At 50.4% G+C, this 23,719-nt stretch overlaps 7 protein-coding genes, 1 non-coding gene and 1 pseudogene across 9 annotated transcripts; 6 read left to right on the forward strand and 3 right to left on the reverse strand.

Moving 5' to 3' along the window:
- Positions 1–4: 4 nt before the first annotated feature.
- On the forward strand, positions 5–1,393 carry BU26DRAFT_490835 (putative quinone oxidoreductase). The gene is made up of 3 exons (XM_033826067.1): positions 5–214; positions 266–630; positions 723–1,393. Exons 1-3 carry the CDS (start codon positions 190–192, stop codon positions 1,350–1,352), a joined length of 1,020 nt encoding a protein of 339 aa, XP_033679760.1. The 5' UTR covers positions 5–189; the 3' UTR covers positions 1,353–1,393.
- A 4,942-nt stretch (positions 1,394–6,335) lies between these two features.
- On the forward strand, positions 6,336–6,416 carry BU26DRAFT_t46. The gene has a single exon. It is a non-coding gene; the product is annotated as a tRNA-Ser (tRNA).
- A 797-nt stretch (positions 6,417–7,213) lies between these two features.
- Positions 7,214–10,138, forward strand: BU26DRAFT_522528 (uncharacterized protein). Its single transcript, XM_033829809.1, has one exon. It carries the CDS (start codon positions 7,268–7,270, stop codon positions 9,872–9,874), a length of 2,607 nt encoding a protein of 868 aa, XP_033679761.1. The 5' UTR covers positions 7,214–7,267; the 3' UTR covers positions 9,875–10,138.
- Positions 9,844–9,917, forward strand: BU26DRAFT_t47 (annotated as a pseudogene). Its single transcript has one exon. The product of its transcript is annotated as a tRNA-OTHER (tRNA).
- Positions 10,139–10,228: 90 nt separating the features above from the next.
- Positions 10,229–12,536, reverse strand: BU26DRAFT_542673 (Di-copper centre-containing protein; the record flags this gene model as incomplete). Its single annotated transcript, XM_033831665.1, has 8 exons — positions 10,229–10,413; positions 10,493–11,034; positions 11,108–11,229; positions 11,290–11,591; positions 11,641–11,895; positions 11,946–12,073; positions 12,224–12,334; positions 12,431–12,536. The coding sequence occupies 8 exons, from the start codon at positions 12,534–12,536 to the stop codon at positions 10,234–10,236; spliced, it is 1,746 nt and encodes a 581-aa protein (XP_033679762.1). The 3' UTR covers positions 10,229–10,233.
- A 1,486-nt stretch (positions 12,537–14,022) lies between these two features.
- Positions 14,023–16,511, reverse strand: BU26DRAFT_463513 (DUF1750-domain-containing protein). Its single transcript, XM_033825130.1, has 3 exons — positions 16,369–16,511; positions 16,055–16,318; positions 14,023–16,005 (listed from the first exon to the last, which is right to left on the reverse strand). Exons 1-3 carry the CDS (start codon positions 16,429–16,431, stop codon positions 14,278–14,280), a joined length of 2,055 nt encoding a protein of 684 aa, XP_033679763.1. The 5' UTR covers positions 16,432–16,511; the 3' UTR covers positions 14,023–14,277.
- Positions 16,512–16,995: 484 nt separating this feature from the next.
- On the reverse strand, positions 16,996–17,976 carry BU26DRAFT_434066 (RNA-binding domain-containing protein; the record flags this gene model as incomplete). The annotated part of the gene is made up of 1 exon (XM_033824056.1): positions 16,996–17,976. The coding sequence occupies one exon, from the start codon at positions 17,974–17,976 to the stop codon at positions 16,996–16,998; it is 981 nt and encodes a 326-aa protein (XP_033679764.1).
- Positions 17,977–19,009: 1,033 nt separating this feature from the next.
- BU26DRAFT_542676 (decarboxylating 6-phosphogluconate dehydrogenase) lies at positions 19,010–21,144 on the forward strand. Its single transcript, XM_033831666.1, has 11 exons — positions 19,010–19,063; positions 19,126–19,154; positions 19,213–19,231; positions 19,289–19,308; positions 19,361–19,392; positions 19,443–19,774; positions 19,823–19,957; positions 20,008–20,439; positions 20,488–20,591; positions 20,642–20,728; positions 20,777–21,144. Exons 1-11 carry the CDS (start codon positions 19,022–19,024, stop codon positions 21,024–21,026), a joined length of 1,482 nt encoding a protein of 493 aa, XP_033679765.1. The 5' UTR covers positions 19,010–19,021; the 3' UTR covers positions 21,027–21,144.
- A 585-nt stretch (positions 21,145–21,729) lies between these two features.
- BU26DRAFT_434564 (uncharacterized protein) lies at positions 21,730–22,585 on the forward strand (the record flags this gene model as incomplete). The annotated part of the gene is made up of 3 exons (XM_033824082.1): positions 21,730–21,842; positions 21,935–22,312; positions 22,369–22,585. The coding sequence occupies 3 exons, from the start codon at positions 21,730–21,732 to the stop codon at positions 22,583–22,585; spliced, it is 708 nt and encodes a 235-aa protein (XP_033679766.1).
- Positions 22,586–23,719: the final 1,134 nt, after the last annotated feature.

The raw sequence follows: 23,719 nt of genomic DNA on the forward strand, positions 1-23,719 counted from the left end.
GTCGCGCGGAACGCGTCGGAGTTTCAATTCTTTGAACTCCAGGCTTCAGCTTGCCTTTTCTCTTGATTCTTCGTATCTCTGACAATCTTGTGCAGTGCACCTGCTATCACGTTTTCTTTCGGTCTTCTTCTCTATCTTGCACCAAGCATAGCTACACCAGCTCATCCATTATACAAAACGGCTCCTAAAATGACAGACACAATGCGCGCAGTAGGTCCGTTACTCAAAACCGTCATACTGCACCACGCCAATTAACCATCTTCAGATATCGAAGGCGGCAAAGGCCCCATCAGTGCCCTCCACATAGGCCACGTCCCCAAACCCACCCTCAGCGGCTCACAAGCCCTCGTTCGCGTCAAAGCCTTCGGCCTCAACCGCATGGACCTCCTGCAGCGCGAAGGCCAGTACCCCGTTCCTCCCGGCGCGTCCAAGATCCTCGGCGTCGAGTTTTCGGGCACGATTGAAGAGCTGGGCGAGGAGGGAGGCGGGAAGGAGGGGTTCAAGAAGGGGGATGAGGTCTTTGGGTTAGCGTATGGAGGCGCGTATGCGGAGTTTATCGCCGTTAGTACGCATATGCTTGTTAGGAAGCCGGCGGAGTTGACGTGGGAGGAGTGCGCGGGGATTCCAGAGGTACGTCATTCATTCCTCTTTTTTTCCTCTCCTTCTCTACATCATAGTCAAGAAGCGGCGACTGGCAAGTGCTGATGATGAAATGAGGTTAGACCTGGATTACTGCTACCCAGGCTATGTATCTCATCGCCAAATTCGCCCCCGGCAAATCCATCCTCTGGCACGCGGCCGCGTCCAGCGTCTCCATAGCGGGCATCCAGCTCTCGCTCGCCGACTCCGCCTCCGCTGTCTATGCTACCGCACGACAGGACGAGAAATGTAAATTCGCCGTTGAGACGCTCGGCGCGACGGCTGCGTTCAACTCCACGACGCAGAACTGGGCCGAAGAGGTCATGAAAGCGACAAACGGCAAGGGTGTCGACATCATCATCGACTTCATGGGTGCGAGTTACTTCCAATCGAACCTCGATGCTGTGGCGCGCGATGGAGTAATTGTAAATCTGGGCTTTATGGGCGGGACGAAGCTGCCGGCGGGTGTGGATATCAGTGCGTTTATTCGGAAGAGGTGTACTTTTGTGGGAAGCAGTTTGAGGTCCAGAGATGAGGGGTATCAGGGGAAGTTGAGGGATCAGCTGGTCGAGCACGCGCTGCCGCGATTCAAGGATGGGAGGTTTAAGATTTTGGTTGATAAGGTGCTGCCGTGGGAGAAGATTCAGGATGCGCATCGGTTGATGGAGGAGAATAGGACGAAGGGGAAGGTTATTTGTACGATAACGCAGTAGTGACTTGAGCAAATAGAGGATAGGAGAAGCTTGCAAGATCCACGCTATAAACCCCCTCTATTAGTGCTCCATTCCACATAACTCCGCTTGCCCCCAGCTCCTAGCCTCTTGCGGGAGGGAATTCTCCGGATCTGGGGGCTCGCCGTACGGGTAATGAGGTTGGCTCGTCTATTGTACGCACCCGCGAAGGCCTCCAGGGTGTTACGATCACAGGATCGGGAACAGGGTTGGCCAGCCAGGACGGAGAAAACGGCAAGCCAAGCCCGGGGTCACGGGACGAGGGATCACGTGCAGGGTCACGGGAATGATCAGGGTCACGTGACGTGGATCGGACGGATCAGACGGATCAGGACCTGATCCAAGGATCAGACCCTGATCCAGGTAGTCCACGAGGGCCAGGGTCTTGGCACCTAATCTAGCCAAGACAGCACATGTATATAACTAGAAGGAGCTCGCTTCTTGTAGCTCCTTATAGTTATTGCTTTATTTATTAAATTACTATAGAGACCTGCGATTTATAGTATTATTACCTCTACCTCTTTGTTACTAAAGATCTAAGCCTAAAGCATACCCCTTACCTTCTTTTACGAAAGTAAGCCTTAGTCTTAGTTAAGAGAATAGCTTATAACAAAATAACTACCTAATATTAAAGAGTAGAACTATTATATTAATAGTTAGAACCTAGTCTAGAAAGGCCTAAGTCTAGAAGCTAACTATAGAAGAATAGATTATAGAACTCTAATAGATTATTATAGCGCTCTAGAAAATAGGCGTTTATTAAGTAGAAGAGCTAGCTATAGCAAAGCGTTAGGCCTAGGCTAAGATTACTCTACTATAACGTTTTAATAGTAAGAGAGAAAACCTTAACACTTTTCTAGTAGCTATAGAGCTCTACCTATAGTATAACGCTATAGTATTTCTATAGAATAAGAACAAGATTCTAGAAGCTATAATAAACATAAAAGAGAAAGCTCTTACGTAGGCTAAACTCTATATGTTAGACTAGCTAGAGAATAAAGGTAATATAAAGAGAATATAATAGTCTATAGATAAAATCTTTAAAAGCTAGACTAGGTTTATAAAGCATCTTAGGGGGACGTTTAGAGAAGTTAACGCCTATAAGGTAGCTTAGAAAAAGCTGTTTTAGCTCTAATAGACTAGATTAGCATTCTAGTATATAGTAACGTTTAGGTAGCTAAGCGCGCGCCTAGACTAGAACGACCTTACGCTAGCAGAACTCTTCTACAAGAGATTAAAGAAGTTAGTTAAGAATAATATAGCGCACGCTAAACAATCTAAGAACCTAAGTAACGTAATAGAAATAGTAGTAAAAATTAATAACTAGTAGTATAAATAAAACCTAGAATGTTAACAGAGTAGAGATTACTCTATACTACTAATAGTTAGAACTAAATAACTATAGACTCTATTCTAAGAGAACTCTATAGACCTAGACTAGGTTAAAATACTATAGAAAGGAAAACAAACTCTACAAAATAAGGATAAGGCAAGATACTTTAAAGAAGAACTATGCCTAGTCTATAGAGAAAAAGAACACTTTGCGCAAGAATACCTAAAGAAAAAGAAAATAGTTAAAATAATTTAAGTAAACTATAATAGTCTTATATAAATAGCATGCTACAATAATAGATACATAACGTACTAGAGAAATAAGGTTAACTTAGAATAGTAGCTAATAAGAATTAAGGCTATTATACTAGAATACCTAGCGTATATAGAATACCTTACTCTAGATACTATCTAATAACGTATTAACGCATAATAGTGCTAGATATACGCGGGATTCTATAACGTATAGAGCTATTAGCACGCACACTAGAATATTCTATTTACTAATAAGAAATTCTAGAAGGCTCTAGAAACCCTTAAGAAAGCAGCCTAATTAGTAGAATACCTTATAGACAAAGAAGTACACTCGTACATCTAGAAAATATACTAAGAATTCTTTATAAATAACCTAAAGACTTAAAAAGCTAAGTAGTAGTAACTAAGGTATATAGAAAGAGGTAAGTATTAAGATCTCTTCTATAAGGTACACCTAACTAAACTATTATAAGAAAAAGAACTCTCTAGACTATTTATACATAATTAGAAAATTAAAGCGTATCTATAGTAGAAGCTATACTAGCTATATAAAGGTAACTATCTAGGCTATAACTATATCTACTAAGCTTACTCTCTAGTAATTTATAGCGAAGAAGAAAGAGTAGTAGTTAAGACAGCTACTAGCACCTAGAGACTAGACAACAAAGAAATATAAGTAGCCACGTATATAAACCTCTAAACTAAGAAAGAAAGTAGTAGAATAGTAATACTTAAACTAGTTAAAGAAACGCATAGTAAAGAATACTACGCTAAACTCTAGAACTAGTGTGCTATAGAATACTAATACTATTAGAAATAATATTAAACTATAGAATAGAGAGCGTAACACTCTAACTATTACACGCTTAATTATAGGTAGTATTTTCTAGAATAGAAATATTTATACTATAAAGAGAAGGCTAGAAATAAACACGCGAAACTCTACTAGACTATATACTTGCTAGAACAATATTTAGTACACATAGTAGAAAAGAAATAAGAATTAGTACTAACTACTCTCTTAAAGTTAAAAAACTAGTAGGCCTCTAAGGCAGAGGTCTAGCCTAGAAAGGCCCTATTTAGACTATTAACAAAATTGTTACTCTAAAACCTAGAACGCTACGCGTAAAAGCTACACTAGAAAATAAGAAATTTATAGCTTATGTAGATAGTAAAGTAGTAAAAACATATATTTCTACTAGCTTAGTAAATCTATAGAATATACTATTTTAAGAGAAATAATAGCTATACTAAGTATAACTTGTAGACAACTAACTACCTACCTTTAGCTAAGAATAGATTTACTTAGAGACTAAGGCACAGGTATTAGATGTCTAGAGAATATAGAAATAATAATTCTACAATATTATAGAACTAGAAAATATAGACGTACTTCTAGAGCTAGATTAGCTACAAAGGTATAACTCTAATATTAGCTAGATTAGGTTAAAGCTCTAGAAGAGGCCTAGAGTAGTATAAAAGGCTAGAGCAAGACACTACCTAAGAGCTTACTAAAAGCTAGAGGTAAAGATTAGAAGAATATCTCTTATAAGTTTAACAAAATAGGCGAAGAGGTAACTTTAAGACGTTAGCGTTATATAAATACAAAAGCTATAACCTAATATAAAGTAACTACCTTATAAAGTTAAAAAGAACTATAAGAAGTTTGCGTTATTATTTAATAGACAGAACGACGGCATTCTACCTAAATACAAACTATAGAACTATAAGATACCTATAGAGAATAAAGCTATGCTAAAACCTAGACCTATATACCTACTTAGCTATATATAAAGAAAGAACCTCTAAAAGCACCTAGAAAGACTTCTATAAAAAGAATACATTTAAGAAAGCTAGAGCCTAATAGTATTACTAGTACTATTTATGCTAAAGAAGAACGAATAGCTAAGATTGTGCATTAACTACTAATAGCTTAACTAAGTAACTTAAAAGAACTAGTACTTACTACCTATAATTCTAGAACTTATAGACTAGCTTATAGAAGTATAGTAGTTTATAAAGTTTAATATTAGAGAAGAATACTATAGAATACAAATTAAAAAGAGATATAAGTAGAAAATAGTATTTAGAATAAGAGAAGGCCTATATAAATACCTAGTTATACTATTTAGACTTACTAACGTACTAGCAACGTTCTAAAGTATAATTAACGTAGCTCTATATAAATATATAGAAAGGTTTATAACAGCCTACCTAGATAATATACTTATATACTTAAAAGAGAAACTAGAAGAATATAAGAACTACGTATAGAAAACGCTATAAAAGCTTAAGAAATATAAACTTCTAATAGCTCTAGATAAGAGCGAGTTCTACTATACAGAAACTAGCTACTTAGAATTCTACCTAACCTAGAAGAGAATTTAGATAGAAACAGATAAGGTTAGAAGACACCTTAACAACACAACGTAGGTTACGGGAATAGTAGGCGCTATAGAGGTTATTAGACATATTAGCGCCCGTGCGTAGAACGAGGTTAGCGCGACAACAGCAGCAAACTATTAAGAACTTAGTATAAGCAGGCGGCATAGTAGAAATAGAAAGAGAAGAGAGAATATAATACTATAGAACTATAGGTAGTACTACTCTTATATAGAAATAGCATAGAATAATAAAACACTATACTTAGAAAAAGAATAGAGCTTTAGAATAACACTTTAGAAGGAAGAGCGGGTGTTACAATTATAGAATTAGAAATAGAGTTAGCTAGCTAGAATAGAGAAAATAGTAAGCTAAGTCTAGAGTTATAGAACAAGAGATTACGTATAGAGTTATAGAAATAATTAGAGTTACGTAACGTAAATTAGATAGATTAGACAGATTAGAACCTAATTTAAGAATTAGACTCTAATCTAGGTAGTCTATAAGAGCTAGAGTCTTAGTACCTAATCTAGCTAAGATAGTATATATATATAACTAGAAGAAGCTTACTTCTTATAGCTTCTTATAGTTATTACTTTATTTATTAAATTGCTATAGAGACTTGCGATTTATAGTATTATTACCTCTACCTCTTTGTTACTAAAGATCTAAGCCTAAAGTATATCTCTTACCTCTTCTTACAAAAGTAAGCCTTAGTCTTAGTTAAGAGAACAGCTTGTAATATAGGGTAGCTATTACGCACGTTGTTCTACTCTAAGAATTCTATACCGTAAGAGCTAGCATCGTACTCCTAGCCTTAACTAATCGCTTAACCTCCCTAATAACTCTTTCTACAGACCCGCCATGTGTATAATTTTTCTTGCCCATTACTTTTCAGGTTCTCTTTCCGCTTCAATTTTGCTGGTATATATATTTCATATCTCAAACATAATCACATGATCTGTTAGAACGCTTTCATTCGGTCTAACTTCAGATGGCATTGTGGCGGAGTGGTTATCGCGCAAGACTAGAAATCTTGTTCCTTCGGGAGCGCCAGTTCGAATCTGGTCAATGTCGACGCATTTTCTTTTTGCTCGTCTATTTCCACTGCGTAGTACGGCTTTTTTTTTGTTCTGCGCCGGGTTCTGTTTTGTGTCCTGCGGCCTCCTAACTAATCGAAGCACTAGCGCAGCGTGGGAACTTCGACTTATCGGGTTGTTATCGGCATGGGGTATGAACACAGTTGCCTTCACGGTGTGGCATTCTCTGGTCTTCTATCTACAGAGTTTAAAATATAGCGTTTTTGGCATCTTCTTTATGACAAGGTTGAGCGAATTAATGACTGTGGTAGTGCTCGCTCCATGGCAACCAGTACGCTTCGACCGATAATGCGGGGACCAATGAGAGATTTTCTCCTTCTCTACAGTGCCTTTCAAGGTTCGATATCCGGTTAGTTATACGACTGCTACGCCGTAGCCTGATGCATGACGCCGCTCTACTTTGCCCTGTGCAGATGAATGGTGTCGAGCATAAGCAGCCTGTTACCTTGCTGATAAGGCTATCTTTCTCCACGATACTATTAAAATTTAGGCAGGAGTCATGACTTTTGGATCTCTAGCTCGAAATCATCTTACGAAGTAGTTTCTCTCAGCACGTGTTACTAGTTTGCATTGCACACTCTCAAAGACAAAGCGAACCACTCAGCCTTATCATCTCCCGTACAGCTTTTTGCCTAATCTGCCTCGAATGCGCCTGCGGCATTTTTGGCGGGGTCATTACGCCCTCACTTGCAGGGCCGTTGACCGGTATCTCTCTCCCACGTACCTAAAATTCACAACGCTGCTGCTTCCAGCTCGTAGGTATCCTTCCTTTCAGAATTCCTCTGCTCTGACACCCGCTGGGTGTGAGCACTCTTCTATTACGCTGCAATGGCGCTTCCATCTACCGGGTCGGGCAGTCAGCGGCTCGATCTCGTCACTCGAGGATTAGATGTGGGCGCAAGAAGCATCGATCTACTCCAAACTATCGCCGAAATCGCCAATTCTCCGAATGGCGCCATCCAAGCCGCGTCGAAGTTCATGTACTGGCTTGGCACGGAGCGTGTCAATCAAGAGGACTTAGGGCACTGCTTGAGTCGCGCGAAGGACCTAGCTCATCCAAATATGGCGGGTTTGGCCTTCTGCTCAGGGGTAATGGAGGGAATTGAAGCCCTGCCCAAGTCCATATTGGAGCCGTTCAAGTCCATCTCTTCCGGATCCTTGGGACGCTTCCTGGTGCTGGACCACAGTCTCCGGTGGATTACATCCACGATAACGAGTTTTTACCAGTTCCATGATGAGAAATTCATTGCATATGCAATGACGGCCCTCATAGTGCGCATATATGACGAAAGAGAGGGCAACAGACCCACGCCCCGCTCCAACTTCTGGTCCGATCCTACATACCTCCGCATGATGCCCGTCGTCAAGAAGATAACGTCGAGTATTTGGCTCAACATTGTCAACTCTAAGAAAGAGTCACTGCCGCTTCCCGACAAACTCCGGAGAATATGTCCTGTCGGCCATCATCTCGACTCCGAAGACCTAGTTGAAGCGCTGGCTCGATTAAAAAACCCACGTAGAGGGCCTCATGTAATTATTACAAGCCGCTACATGCTGGGTAACCTGTCGCTGTGGCTGCTTTACCATTTCAGCGGCCTCTTCCGGGTAGTAGTTGGCGGAGAGATTGTCTATGAAACGAGGCAAGGGCATGAAGAACAAGAGATAGAACTGCGAGTTGGAGTTCGATGTGGTGATAACAGTCAATGCGCCAATAACAATGACCGTGACGAGCGAAGACAGTTTGAAATGGCAGAGAACATTGCAGGCCACTGGCACGAGTTCTTTGTGGGGAGCTCCAAACCATCCCCCACGCTGGGAAGTGCATCGCGAGCCAGGAGAGCGCTTTACGGTTTTGAAGACGGGCAAAGCACTCCCTCTCAGAAAATGAGCGCGATAAATTCCCACATTCGAAAGGTGGCGTTGGATTTGGCTCGATGGTTGTGCAGCTTGCGCGTTGAACCATGCCCGCAGGCTGCATCGTGGATCGTGTACAAAATAAACTTGGACCGGAGGGGAGCAAGCGACAACCATCACACGCTCATGACCGATCTGCTGAAGAGATCTCCTGCAATTTTGCAGAATCCTTGGGGCCCAGGCCTTCCTAAAGATTGGACGCCAGAAGACGCTGTTCAGATATGGTCTCCAGAAGGATTCATCGAAGTTGCAGAGTGGCTCAAGAATCTGTCTGGATTGTCTGAAAATACGGATAAAGCAATTGATGCTCGACAATCTTCTGTCTGGCGATGCTTTCCGGGTCTGGCCGATCTACTCGCGGAGGCAGAAGTGCAGTGCCGCTGTATGAATTGTATACAGAAAAGGGGCGTTACCCCCCTGCAGCCTGGTTGTCGAAAGTTCTACGCCTATGGTGCGGTTCTCTCCCTCCTGGGCCACAGTATTGCAGATGCGTTCGGTGCTGATAGCGCATCTGGGTCTGAAGAAATGTCCTCCCCAGCAGTAGGCTCTGATATTTACTCCGTGGAGCACGTTTTACTGGACATTGTGCGGAAGTCTCAGGTTGTGTGGCAGACTTGGTTCGAAGTGGCGTCCTCTGTCTACCTTGGACGTCGTTACTCCAACGCGCAAGCTCGCCGCCACGGAAATGGCGTTCTCCCAGCCGATAACTCAATGACGATTGCCATCCAGTACGGCGACCTTGCTGTGGTCGCACCATGGGTTGATCTCTCCAGAGAAGTCAGCCATCTGGGATCGTTCGGCTTCGTGCCAGTTCCAGGCCGGCTATGCGTTTCTACGGCAAAGCAACCCAGGTGCAGGTCAGATTACCAGGTCCTTGATGATGTGTTCGCTGTCATTAAGACGCGTCCCACGGAGGCCATAGAGATTGATGATGCGCCACGCCACGCCGGGGGGCCGCGTGACATCGGGCCAGAGCTCGATGGCCACGAAGTTGAAGTCGATGCCATCCTATTCCCTTCTGAAGACGAGGTCTACTTCCTCATGACACGTGCGCGAGCGGGGAAGTGGTCTCGATTAGTCGATCCTTGCGCCGCAGCCATTATGCAGGCAAAAAATTTCCGCGGTATACAATCACGACGGTGTCAGCATGAGCCTGTGCATAAAGCAGAAAATTCTGCGAGCCAGCTCTGCGACTTGACGTTGGCCTATTCGTTCGAAAAGCTGCTTGGCGAATGGCCTCCCGGAGCGCTGGACAAACTCCACATGTCGAATGTCCTGGATACGTATCTCAAATACAACATCGCTGTCGCTCTCGCAGGAGGCGGAATTGTTACGGTCAACAGATCCGACTGCTGGATTTGCCCGGCGAGTAGGCTTCTTACGTTACAGCGCAAACGTATCCGGATGTCTTCAGGTCTCTTCTTGATAAACGCTAGTCCATTTCTGAAAGAAGGACAGGATAGAGACGGGCGGGGAAAACTTATTACCGAATCTGGCGGAGTGGTTATTGAGCAAGACTAGGAACCTTGTTCCTTCGGGAGCACCAGTTCGAATCTGGTCGACGTCGACGCGTTTTTTCTTTTGCTCGTCTACTGCGCTTTTTGGGGGTTCCGCGTGGAGTTTTGTTTGTGGAGGTTGCGTGTCCCGGCTGAGTTGCCTCCCCTGATTGATGGTTAAGAACGCAATTGAGGGAAGTACTTATGTGAATGCGCGCATACGTAAGTATTAGATATACGCAATCACCATCAAACGCTACCCCTTCTGCCTGTGGAGTTTAGAATATGGCGTCATTTTTGCTGGTACTGTGTATGTAGTATGCTCGCGTCTGCTTTATGACGAGGTCGAGCGAATTGATGACTACACCATCAAACGCAGCCTAACTACAAGATATCGCCGCTCTGGAACCCTCCCGTCCTCCCATCAGTCGCACCCACCAAGACCTGGTAATCGCCCTTCATAGTCGGAAACTCATTCACCGATTGCGCAGGCTGAATCTCCGTCCAGAGCACCGAGATTTGAAAGCCCAGTGCATCGTCGATGCTGATAACTTGGCCGTCCGTCTACAGCGTGTTAGCGGACGCCTAGGAAAAGCCGAGTTTCTGGGCGGCGGCGGGGCGTTGTTTATAGAAGTGTACACACCTTTGAGATCTTCCACTTCAGATTCGCCCTGAGATACGCAGCTACCACGTCCTCCTCCAGGCTCTGCAGTTCTCCGCTCCGCACCTTAGCTTCGAGGGCAGCGGTGAGTGGGACTTCGCCGTTGGCTTCTTGCTGCGCCATCTCCGTCGCCACGGAGCCCGTTTGAGCGAACATACCCGTCACGCCGATGAAGCTCGCGTCCTCTGCCCAGGTGCGCGGCATAGCGTCGGGTGCGCCGTCGCCGAGGAATACGTAGACGTTGAAGGAGCCGTCGAGGCCGAACTTGCGGACTTTGACGCTGGCGATGTATTGGCGCTCGCCGGTGAAGCTAGGCGCTCCAGCGATCGCGCGTGCGTCGAGGCTGCGTTTGGAAGGCGGCATGGCGTTCGGACCGTACAGCGAGTTCACGGTGCTGACTACGGCGGAGGTGCTGTTGATGAGGCCGAGGAGCTCGGGATACGTGTAGCCGAAGATGGTGTGGGCGCGGATTGTCTCGGATGTCCAGAAGTTTCCGGAGTCGTCTTTGTGGAAGGGGTGGAGGGCTGTTTTGCGGGAGAGGTTGAGGTTAGAAGGGGTGGGTTGGTTAGGGGGATGGGGAGGGGAGGAGGCACTTACGCGTGTTTGCGTCTGCGATAGAGTTGATGGGCGTGGTGAAGGTTGCGTATGGATTACTGTTTGGTGTTACGTAGCTGTTAGGATTTAGGGCTTGCCAGATGGCGACCAGTCGGTCGACGTTGCTGCGGGCTTGATCAACGCCTGTCCTCGACATGCTTTACTGTGGTAAAGTTTCAACTCACGCGTGATGTAGCCAGAACACTGGGTCAAAGGCCGCATATGCAGGGTCCATCATATGGCCACCACTCCCCACAAAGTTATGGATCGTATCGTGGATGCTCTCGATATTCTCACCCGGTCGTTGGTCGTTGCTAATATTGAAGTAGTCGTGTTGCAGCGCAAGCAGGTTGTACACTCGGGACTGGAGATTTACTCGAATCCCTTCGAGGTCCCGCGCGACGATATCGTTCCGGCTTGCTGCGTTCTCGTCGTACGAACTTGGGTCTCGCATCGTTGAAGGCCAGGTGCTCCAGGCCCCGGGTGCCTGTAGCTTGTCAGCTTGTTCTAGCTTCCTCCTATATGCTGAAACGTACGAAGTCGCTGACGGGTATCGGATGGAATCGATACGAGAACAGAGGATTCGCAATGGTCGAGGTTCCGTTGTGCAGGACAACGTCAACTGTGGGTCGCTGTACGCTCAAAGGAAAGGATCCTTGGCCTGCTGGAGGAACAGCAGCCCAGTCCCAGTAGGGCATTCTGAAGGTCGACAGAGCATTGTTGTATCGATCCTTTAGCTTTCCGCTAGGAAACTCGGAGATAGCCTGGCGGGTATTGAGGTATAAGACTTCCTAGGCAAGGATCAGTGGAGTGGTATTTCTACGTCGTGGTTCATGCTCACCTCGAATAGGGCAAGATATGGCCGATGCCACGTGGGAAAGATATTGCTTCCATGTTGACAATACCCACCTCCTCCCTTTGGGTCACCCTGTACGCCGTCCCAAGCTATGTAAGGGCGTCCGTGTATGCCTACAAAAATAGCGTTAGTAAAACAAAAACATAATCAGTAACAGTGGCCAAAGCAAACGTGATGGTTCGAGCATTACACTCGCTTGGTCAATGATTCGTGCCGAAGGGAGACGTGAAATGTAAAGTCCCTATCTCAGAAACTACACTCACCAGCAATTTGATAGTAGGAAAGCTTATCACTCTGGGTGATATTCTGCAGCCTGCGCAGCCCTAGCAAGTAGATATTCCATTGATCGGGATTCTTCTCCAGCTGTCGAATCTCTAAGCGTGGGTGTGGTGTGCCGTCCCCCAACCCAGCGACACCAAGTACCGAGAACACGCCGCCTTGTCGTTTGCCGATATTAGATACATCTTCACCTTCGCGAAGACCTTGTTTGGAAGCGGTTGGGACGCATATTGCAATTGTGCAGAAGATACTGAAGAGGAGGACCTTGAGTACCCAGAGCGACTCGTAGTGGGCCATTAAGGGTCTCTAGAGTCGATTGGCCCTTCTTTCTCCTGAGTAGTGCGCCCCTTAAGTGTACTTGAATGATGCGATAGTCCGGGAGCAGATGCTGGGAATAGGAAACCGATGCCAGAGAGCAAGAAGATGGGGAAAGCCAGAGTAAATGTACAAGGAAGTTCCTAATGGACACGAAAGACGCCGCCGGATCAGTGAGCGCAACTCATAGTCGCCAGCCATCTTTTGACAACGGATCCGAGCCAGGCAGTGCAGCGTTAACTGTCCCAGGGGCCTGCAGATGCAAGCATCAGAGCCCCTCAGCTTGCCTCGTCTAGGGACAGCACGGGGTACAATACCGTTGGTCATCGGTTATTGTGATGGCGCTCGTGGCGTAGAATCGAAATGGCCACACTTTCGTGTGCCTGCGCTAGTCTAGACAACGTGCAGTCGTTGCTAGAACACTTTGTTCCTGGGAAGCTCCTGTTTGGCGGTCGACAGTATCCCAATGGATGAGATATGAGGAGAACCGTGAGGCTCCACTTGGTTGAAGGCCAATGCTCCGGCGGCGTGGCGTGCATGTGGCACAGCGTACCACATTTCCGAGGTGAGCTGTCGTGCATCGCGAGTGGTTCGTTCTGGGGGCTTACGCCCACGCAGCACGGGGCTGAGGCGCGGATATCAACGCACACTGTAGCTGCGAGACATGCAAGTGACGTTATGGCGGTGAAGTGGTTCGTAAGGAGATGTTGTGCAAGGCGAAGAAGTTCGACGGAAGGTCGTGTCACAGCAAGGTACAGAGCTCTTACCTGCGATTCGTCAATCCCGGCACAATAAGAAGCATCACCAACCTCTGTCCGTAGTAGCCATCGATGTTATTCCGCCAGCACTGTTCTCACCGGACTCCATGTCGACGTGGAAGCTTTTGAGCAACTTTCGCAATTGGCAGGAGGGCGATATCCCGTCGTGTAGTAACTCAGACTACTATATTGACCACCACAGTTCCACAACAGACCACGATCGGCCAATGCAGCAAGCCACGGACGCCCTGCAGGGAAGGTTGCAAGGCATACGCATCCAAAGGCGGAAATGTAACATCGCACGTTCAACACGTCGGCTAGAACCTCAGCCATGACAGCCTTGCCTGGGCGGTGGATCGAGCGTTCGCACGTGAGGCTCCACAGGATTCATATTGAGACGTAACGCAAGGGTGGTGCGAAGAGAAACGAAGAGAAAAAGAGATGCAGGTGCCGTGCGGACTTTCTCAGCTCATCATAGAAGAAGTTACAGTTCGAACAATGGATACCTCCGCCTGAGGGTATTCACGGCTCCACTAGTCGTCGGGTGGGTGAGAACGGAAACTACAGATGCGCGATTAGCTGTGTCTGGCAACGAAAAGTTTGTGTAGCACTTAGCTTGCACTGAGCCGTGTTGCAGCGTACATGGGGAGTCCCCGGCTCCAGCCTCGATAGGTGGGGGAGACTGTACCTAGCGCGGGGATTGAAGAATCCAAGGTTGCTGTACTATTGCTATAGCTATGAAGGTATCCCGGCGACACGATCACAAACTCGGAAGCCGAAGAATCCCCTTATGAATAGAAGGGTGAGGAAACATGATCGTACAATTACCTAGATAGCCGTCCGACAGCTACTGGTCTGTCCAAGACGCCTTTGCGTAATAGCAAGCTGGTCCTAGTCCACCAGAGATCACAAAACTCCAAAATCCGAATTCATAGCAATTGAACGAAAAGAAAGAGAGAATGAGTCTAAGCGTTATCGCCATCCCCTGTCTCCCCATGATGCGTTTCCGTGCCGTGGAAAGCGTCGCCGAATGCTGAGTCGTCCATGAGATCAAGCCCTATGCTGTCGTCGCCAACGTTGGTGTAGTCCGCCAGCGCATCCCCGGCCGTGTCCAGGTTATCGAAACTGAAATCTGCAGTGTCAAATATACCACTCGGCTCAGCATCCGCGCCCGACGTTGGTATAATGCCCGCCAGCGCGCCAGCGCTGCTTGTAGGATGTGCGTTGGTGGCGCCGGCTTGCTGTGCACTGGGAGAACCCTGATTGTCGACTACTACCCAGTCCGCGTCACCGCCTTTTCCGTCCGCGTTGGTCATGCCTGACATTTCCACATCCAGATCAAGAAGATCGGCTCCGGCATCCGTTGGATCGAGGTTGGCGGCCTGTTCTTCAAAAGAAGAAGGCTGGGCTGCATCACCCATTGGGGCGCTAGGGGTAGCTACCATTGACTGCGACTGGCTTGGGGGCTGTGACATCTGAGGGACGGATAGATTCGCTCCAGGTGTTCCTGTTAGAGAACCTGAGCCAAATTGGTCCAGAAGGCTTGCTGCAGTATTGTCGCCCTCCATGGCGTCTTGACCTAACCCGTTGGATCCGCTATTCGTGTCGGACCGTGCCGTCCCGTTGCCATTGACCTGGGGTTGTTGAGGCTGAGGCTGCTGGGCTTCGATGAAGCCTCCCTTGTCAACACAAACCACGAGCTTCTTTGTGTCGAACTCTACGCCGAGTGACTTCTCCAGATCGCGCACAACTGCATCTAACGGTTCCGTGCCCTCATCAGCATCCGAAACGTGCGCTGGGCGTGGCAGATCTCGCAAACGGCGCTCCGCTTTGATATATGTCCGTGATTTCTTCAAATCAGCCATCTTCTTGGCATGGGCGGCCATCATTCTGTCTATCTCAGCCTGCTCTTTTGCCATATATGCCGAGACCCGCGTCTCAAACTCCTTGAGTTGCTCGGGTTGCAGCTTGGAATAGTCTTTGACCTTGTAATTTTTGTTGGCTTCCCCATTGGTGTCTATTGGGGCAGTTCCCGAAGGGGCGTCAAGAATGTCGGCCGTGAGGGGCGCCAATTCACCCATCAAACCTAGTCCCAGATCGATCGGCTTTATCTTCTGGATTTCATGCGGAGACGCAAATATTTCCTCCATCCATTCATGATGTTGCTTGTACCGTGACAGGCTGATCTCGCGGGGCGTCATGAAGTCGAAGGAGTCCTGCGTCGCATTTTCCTCCTCTTCGAGAGACGAATCAGCGTGCATAGTACCGGGAATAGGCTGACGTGATGGCTGCTGGGTTGGCAGGCGCTGCCGTTTAGGAGGCGGTGGTTGCCCAGTGTAAGGTCGGCCCGGCTGCATTGGGTTGACATAGGGCGACGGACCCCTAGCTGCACCTTGTCCGAATTCCACCTTGGGCCAGTTTGCGCTGTCGTGGAGCATGAACTCCTTGCGCATCAACGGACCAGCGGCTTGAAGCTGAGTACGCATGGCCATCTGAGCCTGCGCTTCCCTCGATATCGGAATTTGACTTGCGGGTATCCTCACACTCGGCTCGGCCATGGTATAGTGTATAATCCACAGATTGGGGTCGTATACGCCGGGCCCGCCGGTGATGCGATACCGGTAGCGCGCGTGGGTTGCGATTGGTTCGTGTGGGTACTGGTACCCGCTCTTGTGGACGAGGACTTGGAGTTGCTGGAAGGTGTTAGTCTCCTGGAGGGCTCCTGAAGCTGGAACCACCTACATAGCCTTTCATATTCATTTCGAATGCTACTTCCGGGTCCGCCCATACCATGCCGTCGGAGGCAAAGTGGGTTCCCATGCGCGGTGACTGCCATGTCAACAGCACAGTGCCATCTGGAGGCGGGGACGGGAAGTAGGTCCAGGCGACGGCGGCGGCGTCTTTCACGATCGAAGGACCCTTGCTGAGGTACTCGAGCGCATGCGCGGGAAGAAGCGATGGCATAGTCGGATACCTGTAGTTTGACACCAAGTGGACGTGCGGAAGCTGCTGGGTTAGCTATGAATGCCGTGAAGCTGCGGTATGCTCGCGCTTACCAGATTATTGGGCACCTGCGCACTCGGGTCGGCCATGTTGTAGGCTTGATTCATGCCGTACATGGTGATTGTTGTGGGGCGACAGCGGCACCGCGGTGGGAGGTGTTGAGAGATGCGGGGTTGGCGGGTGCGGTGAATCGGAGGTGGTTGTCTTGAATCTTTCGGTCGCGTTGAAGCGCGAACACGATCAGCCAAGACTGGGGCGCAGATTTTCACGTGACACAATCCAGCGTCTAGCATCAGCGCACTCAGATGGTTATGTGTGCACAGTGAACGCGGTCTACCCAAGGGCTGAGGAGCACAAGGCAGGTCCATGGTAGGTTTCAAGCCTTTATTATAGCGCTTCTAAGAATCCCAACGTCAACTATGGGCCGCACACTGCATCCACCCGCCTTCCTAAGCACTCCCCAAGATCTCTCGCCGATTCACCTGGCATTTACTACAGGGCGCGACGAGTCTTCACCGGTTTGCCCGGTCCGATACATGCAGACTTACGGATCACTCCATCGTGCCCGTACTTGGTCATCTAGGTCGTCCCTTCCAGCGCACAGACGTACCCTCCCTCTTCACTGTGTAACACAAATCCTGAAGTGCCTCAGCTAAGAATCCACGGTCTAGCCTCGCCATTCATCCAAGAACCCTCGGGCCGCCGGATTTGCCTTTCTTCTGTACACCGCTGCTCATAAACGGGACCGCCCCAGCTCCGGCGGCGTTGTTGCCGCCACCGGGTTTCTTGTTGTTATTGTGCCTTCCGTGCTTGCCATGCTTGTCGTCGCGCTTCGTGGTCGCTTTGACTTCGGACGTGGCTCGCTTGATGAGTACGGGGTGGCTCCCGATATATTTCCCCTGCATCTCCTTGGCAGCGCGGAAGTAATCATCAGTATTCGCGAAGCTCACGAAACCGTAGCTCTTGCTCTTCGTGGTCCGCTTGTCGCGGACGACGCGTGCTTTGGACACGGAAGGATACTTAGAGAAAGCTTTGAGGAGCGAGTCATCCGTCACTTCACCTGCGAGGTTCCCAATGAACAATCGCGGGTGAAGCGGATCCCACTCGAGGAGTGAGGGATCTTCCCACGCCTTTCCTCCCCCTTCGCGAACAACGGTCTTTTGCTTGGTAGTCCCTGGCGAACCTGCCGCAGCATCGGGAGTCGCGTTCACCTCGGCGCGGGTAGTAGTATTCGCATTGCCTCCTTTTTTGCCGCTCGCATCCTCCCTGGTGTAGGCGCTATTCCACTCGGCGATCCTGGCCTCCTCTTCCGGATCATAAGTGCCAAAGCCCCGGCTCACTGGCGTGGGGGCAGCAAAAGCAGCTGCTGGTGTTGATGTGCCATAGGCTTGATAGGCATTGTAGTAAGCATCGCTGCTCGGGTAAGCGGTAGGTTGATAAGGAGCGCTCACAGTCGGCTGGGAGTACATGGTCGGGGCAGTAGAGACCTGCGCAGGAGCCTGAGCGACCACGGACCGCGGAGCGAAGCCACCAAAGGCGGCAGCGTTGCCTCCAAACCCTCCTCGCCCGCCTGCGTTATTGCGTACGGGCGGCGCCGAGTAGGACGACGGCGGGGGACGCGCAGGCAGCGAGGGATGTGGCTGAAGGTCTTTGTTGCTCATCTCGAGTTCGGTCTGGGGGTCAGTACAGGTGTCCTTCTTTTGGCGAGGTGGAGACTTAACCAGATGGCTGGTGTTGGGGTCGTTGATCGAGGTGGTGACGTCGTGACGTGTGCGGGAGTCGTGTTTGTTCACCGGGGTCGATATGAGGCGGGTATCCAAGAGCTTCGGCCGCGGGGTGAATGGGGAGAGGCTGTGCAGCGATGTCGAATAGTGGTTAATGCCGCACCTGTTCGCGCAGAGGATGCTGGCCACGGGGCGCTGACGAGGCCGCTGACTGACCGACCTCAGGCGGTGCCAAGTCTTTGCTGTAGCGTTTTGAGGCAGGTCGCGGATAAACCGCCTCGTCGGGCTTTGAACTGTGGGTTGGCGGGCCGACAGAGAGTGCAATTACCGGACTGCGCCTGCGTGAATTGTTGATGGTGCAATATGTTGGGCGGCGGCGGTGGGAGAGGGCTGGTCTTGGCAGCCTGCAGTCGTCCGCGCCCGGGCCGGAGAAAAGAGGCGGCGGTGCGGAGCCACGGCACGTGATGGCACCAGCCTTACGCCACCTGGGCATGATACGATGGGAGGGCGGGGCACGGCAAGGACGGCCGTTGGAGCAGCGAAATGCCATGTCCGCGGGAGCACGCCGGAGGTGCAGCACGGCGGGAAAGCAAAGTCAGGTAGATCATACTGGCGGCGGAGTGCTCTGCAGCTGCGCTATTGCCGCGGCCGAAGCCTTCTCCGTGGATTATCAGGTGGATTAGAAAGAACCGGTAGGGGTCAATTACGGGACGTGCTCGTCCTCATCGAGCCGCCGCGCTCTCATTGATGCAGAGCGCCCCGCCCCACGCAGACGCTACCACCACCAGACTCCAAACTCTTCCGGTCGGAAAGGCAGGAAAACTACTTATCTGCATACAACCCCCACTGCGTCAGCCCATCGTCTTAACTTCATCACCACCCTCAATTGCCTCTTCTCGTTGCGCGCCCAGGTCGCTGCAGCACTCCCCCGCCATCCGCTCCACACTGCACACACTGCTGATCCTGCTCAACGTCCCCCACCATGACTGAAGCTGTTGGCGACTTCGGCCTCATCGGCCTGGCTGTAAGTCCATCCGCACCCCTCGCCCAGCGGAAACCGAACTCGTACTCACTCGCAATGGCTAGGTCATGGGCCAGAACTTGATCCTCAATGCGTAAGCCATTACTCAACCTGCGACCTGTCTCATAAGCAGCAGAGCTAACTCGATGTAGCGCCGACCATGGATTCACAGTACGCGCCCTATCTACAGAGAGGGATACTCCGTGCAGAGTCTAACTCGAGCCGCAGGTCATAGCATTCAACCGAACGTATGCCGCCGGCAGCCCCACCAGACGCGACGTAAACTAACCCAGCTGGCAGCGTTTCCAAGGTCGACCGATTCTTGAACGATGGTACCGTCTACTCCGGCAAGAAAGCGTGAATTGAAGCTGACGCAGTGCAGAGGCCAAGGGCAAGTCCATCGTCGGCGCTCACTCTATCAAGGAGTTTGTGCAGAAGCTCAAGAAGCCGCGACGTATGATGATGCTCGTCATGGCCGGTAAGCCCGTCGACGACTTCATCGAGCTGCTGCTCAACGAGGGCGGCGTCGAGGAGGGCGACATCATCATCGACGGCGGCAACTCCCACTACCCCGACACGAACCGCCGAACGAAATATTTGGCGTCTAAGGGCATCCGCTTCGTCGGCACCGGCGTGTCCGGAGGAGAGGAGGGTGCTCGATACGGCCCTAGTATCATGCCCGGTGGCAACGAGGAGGCGTGGCCATACATCAAGGTGGGATTTCTGAGCAGTTGCAAGGAATAAACTCTAACAGGAGTATAGGACGTGCTCCAGTCCATCTCCGCCAAGTCCGATGGCGAGGCCTGTTGTCAGTGGGTCGGAGATGAGGGTGCTGGCCACTACGTCAAGATGGTCCACAACGGTATCGAATATGGTGACATGCAGCTGATTTGCGAGGTAAGAGGGACGGCCACCAACGACAGGGTATTGTAGCTTACAGTCCCCAGGCATACGACATCATGAAGCGCGGCCTTGGCATGAAGGACAAGGAGATCGGTGACGTCTTGGCCGAATGGAACAAGGGCGTCCTGGACTCCTTCCTCATTGAGATCACCCGCGACATCATGTACAAGAACGACGAAAAGGATGGTATGCCGATCGTAGAGAAGATCCTTGACTCTGCTGGCCAGAAGGGTACCGGCAAGTGGACCGCCATCAACGCCCTAGATCTCGGCATGCCCGTCACTTTGATTGGAGAGGCTGTCTTCGCGCGCTGCTTGAGTTCGCTGAAGGCCGAGCGTGGCCGCGCTGCAAAGGTCCTCGATGGACCGACCCCAAGCTTCTCAGGCGACAGGAAGCAGTTCATCGACAACCTCGAGCAGGCTCTGTATGCGTCCAAGATCATCTCATATGCTCAAGGTTTCATGCTGATCCAAAACGTACGTCGACTGTGCCAACAGCTGGAGCAGGTACTAACGAGCAGACAGGCTGCCAAGGAGTACCACTGGAAGTTGAACAAGCCCGAAATCGCGCTGATGTGGCGTGGTGGCTGCATTATCCGATCTGTCTTCCTCAAGGACATCACCAAGGCGTAAGCTTCAGACCAGCTAGCTGGAAAAGCACTTACTCACATTTGGCCAGCTACCGTGCCAACCCCGACCTCGAGAACCTCCTGTTCGACGACTTCTTCAACAAGGCCATCCACAAGGCGCAAGCTGGGTGGAGAGAGTGGGTACAGGCGTAAAAATCTGAAGTGCGGCTACTGACATTGTGCAGCGTTGTCTCCAAAGGCGCGCTCTGGGGCATTCCCACTCCTGCGTTCAGCACCGCTCTGAGCTTCTACGACGGCTACCGCGCCAAGGACCTGCCCGCCAACCTCCTGCAGGCGCAGCGCGACTACTTCGGTGCCCACACCTTCCGCGTCAAGCCAGAATACGCGAGCGCAGACTATCCCGAGGGCAAGGACATCCACGTCAACTGGACCGGAAGGGGAGGAAACGTTTCCGCCTCGACATACAACGCATAAGGGGTGGAATACCTAGGTAGCTTGAGGTGCATTGAACGGCAGCGGTTCGCTGCCCGGTATTTGCGTGCAAAAGTCTGCATATATGAATAAACAAGACTGCCCCTGTCTAGAGTAAAAGTCGAATTGTTGTCAAGCATGCTCCCCGTCTGAACTGTGAGTGAAGTGACGTTGAATCTCGCGGAGCCGCTAGTCGGCCGCTAGCGCCGTCCTTATTGTGTAGTCGCTGCCGACTCCATAAGACTCACAATTTCCACGAGACAAATTTGAAAGAAGAACGCGTCAATTTGGCAGCGCTTTGCAGTCTCGCGCTCAGAAAGTTCGTACTGACTGTGGGAATAGCTTGGCGAAACGAAGCGTCGAAACGTGATCGGCCCGGCACCGGCAGCAAGCCCCCGGAAGCTTCCCCAAGGCTTGAACTCTCCCACTGCATCCGCCCAGCGCCGCGCCGCCCTCGTCTGCGCGTTCCTTTCCACCTCCCCGTCCTCGTCCCCGTTTGGTCGCGTGCTGTGCGTGTTGCTCTTCTTCTTGTCGCTCCTTTGCCTTGCTTCTTTCTGCTTGCATGACTCCGGCGTTGGGCTTCGGGAGTCTTTGGCGAGCGTCGCGAGCTTAGGGACACGGACGAGTAGACCAGACCCTAACTGAGCCACGCTGCTGCACCGGCACACGACAGCACGCGGCTTCGAGTGACACGGCGACGGCCATCATGGCGGACGGCAAGCGCCAGAGCATCGCGGGCAAGATCGCGACGCCCAAGGTTGGCCCGAGCAAGGACGTAATTGACGGGGACTCTATGCTGTACAAGGCCGTTGGCGCGCGGTACGTCTCTCCTTGCTGGCGCGCTCTCTCTCCATCGGCCTTGCGCCGCGGCAGAAGATATTCTAGATGGATTTCAGACTGACGAGCGGCAGCATCAAAATCACTTGTGCCCCCCACAACAATGTGCTCGAAGGCACCCTCTTTACCACCTGCAACATCACCAACGCCATTGCCATCAACACTGCGCCCGCCCCGCCGAACCCCTCCGCGCCCCTCTCCAGCCAGCCCGGCGACTACCACATCATCCCCTTCGCACACATACTCAGCTTCGAGCTGATCGGCCCCGGCGAGCGCGTCCCCGAGTCAGGACCCGGCTTCGATGGCGCGCTGCCGAGCATCTCCAAGGTAGACTTGGATGCGATAAAGGCCAGGGAGGAGCAGACGATACGGGAGATGAAGAAGAAGGACGCGCAGAAGGGCAAGGGAGTCACCAAGGAGGCCCAGGAGATCTTTGATGCTATCTCAAGGACGTGAGTGCTACCCTTCGTTCTGCTTTTGGTTTGGGAGCTGACCGTAGACTGTGTAGTCTTCCAACCCGGTGGGCCGACACCCAGATCGTCGTTAATGACGCCGTTCTCATATCGCCACCGTACACCCTTGAAAGCGCCAAAGCTAGTGCTGGTAGAGAGCAGAGCTTAGCTCAGGTCCGCAAGATCATGGAGAACTACCACCTGCGCAAGAAGGCGGTTGGGACGACGCGTGCGCCCGTCGCTACGCCGATTGCCCCGCGGAAGGGGGGATGAGTCTGCGCTCCCAAGATGTGAATAGTTCAAGGGAGAAGAGCTTGTGGGGAGGATAATGTGATATTTGAGCAATCTTCTCTAGTTGGATTGGCAGTAGGCGAAAGCTCTATTGCCAATGGCAGACTGGGACTGAGCGGAAGGACGAGTGGTGGTTATGTGGTTGATTATACGAGGCTGGGACATAGTATACGGAACTGTATGTATGAACCGGCAGACCTTCTGTACTAAACGTAGGCGGAATAGGTCCAATTTAATTATCTGAAGCACGGAGGCCTTCCTCATCCTCGTCCTGGGCCACATTAGCATTATTCCTCGTTCTAGGGTACCGCCGAACGAATAGAGTGACCAATGCTGCGACAGAAGTACCACTCTCAAATCCTACCCCCAGCGCCATCCGATCCGCGCGATTAAAATCATCACTTCGACCAGCGTCCCGTTCAGATGGTCTTGTCTGGACATCCTCGGAAACTGTAGTCTGAGAGGGAGCCACTGGCTTTAATAAGGTGCTTGCACTTTTGCTATCTGTGCTCGCCGTCGAGGAAGTGCTCGTGAGCTGATCCACTGGAGGGACGTTAGTTAAGAGAATAGGGGAGACGTCTGGGTTCTTACCAGCAAGGGAGCAACCATATTTGAATAGGGTACTTATGGGACAATGTAGAAGCAGTGCTCGGAATGGTGACCTCGGCCCCCATCGTGGCCGTAACGGTGGCTGGTAGAGCTGTAACCGCGCCCGTGAATTTGCTCAGCTAACGTCTGAGTAGTTTGCACCGTGGTTTCCTCTGTAGTTTGCTGCGTCTCCGTCGGCGTAGCGTCCGTACAGTACGCAGCGGCGTGCAGGGCTCGTGGGGCTCGAGACGTCCAGTCCACCCGTTGTTGGTGCATCTCGAAACCACGCAGCTGCAAAGGAATGAGAGGGCTGTGGAACTGTAGGTCTGATTTGCAGTAGCAGTCGTCGTAGGTAGAGTGGTCATCGCTGTAGTAGAGGCCATCATCTAGTTGTGATCGTAGCTCACGGAGCATGCACATTTGCGCTGTGGGGCATACGCTGACGAATGATAGATGGTCACTGTGCTAGTTGGCTGCTGTGAGGGCTTGAGACTGGTCTGAACTGAGTCGGTTCTACCCGGCGATGAG

Source organism: Trematosphaeria pertusa (assembly GCF_010094035.1).
Source record: "Trematosphaeria pertusa strain CBS 122368 unplaced genomic scaffold BU26scaffold_14, whole genome shotgun sequence".
In the NCBI taxonomy this organism is placed as follows: domain Eukaryota; kingdom Fungi; phylum Ascomycota; class Dothideomycetes; order Pleosporales; family Trematosphaeriaceae; genus Trematosphaeria; species Trematosphaeria pertusa.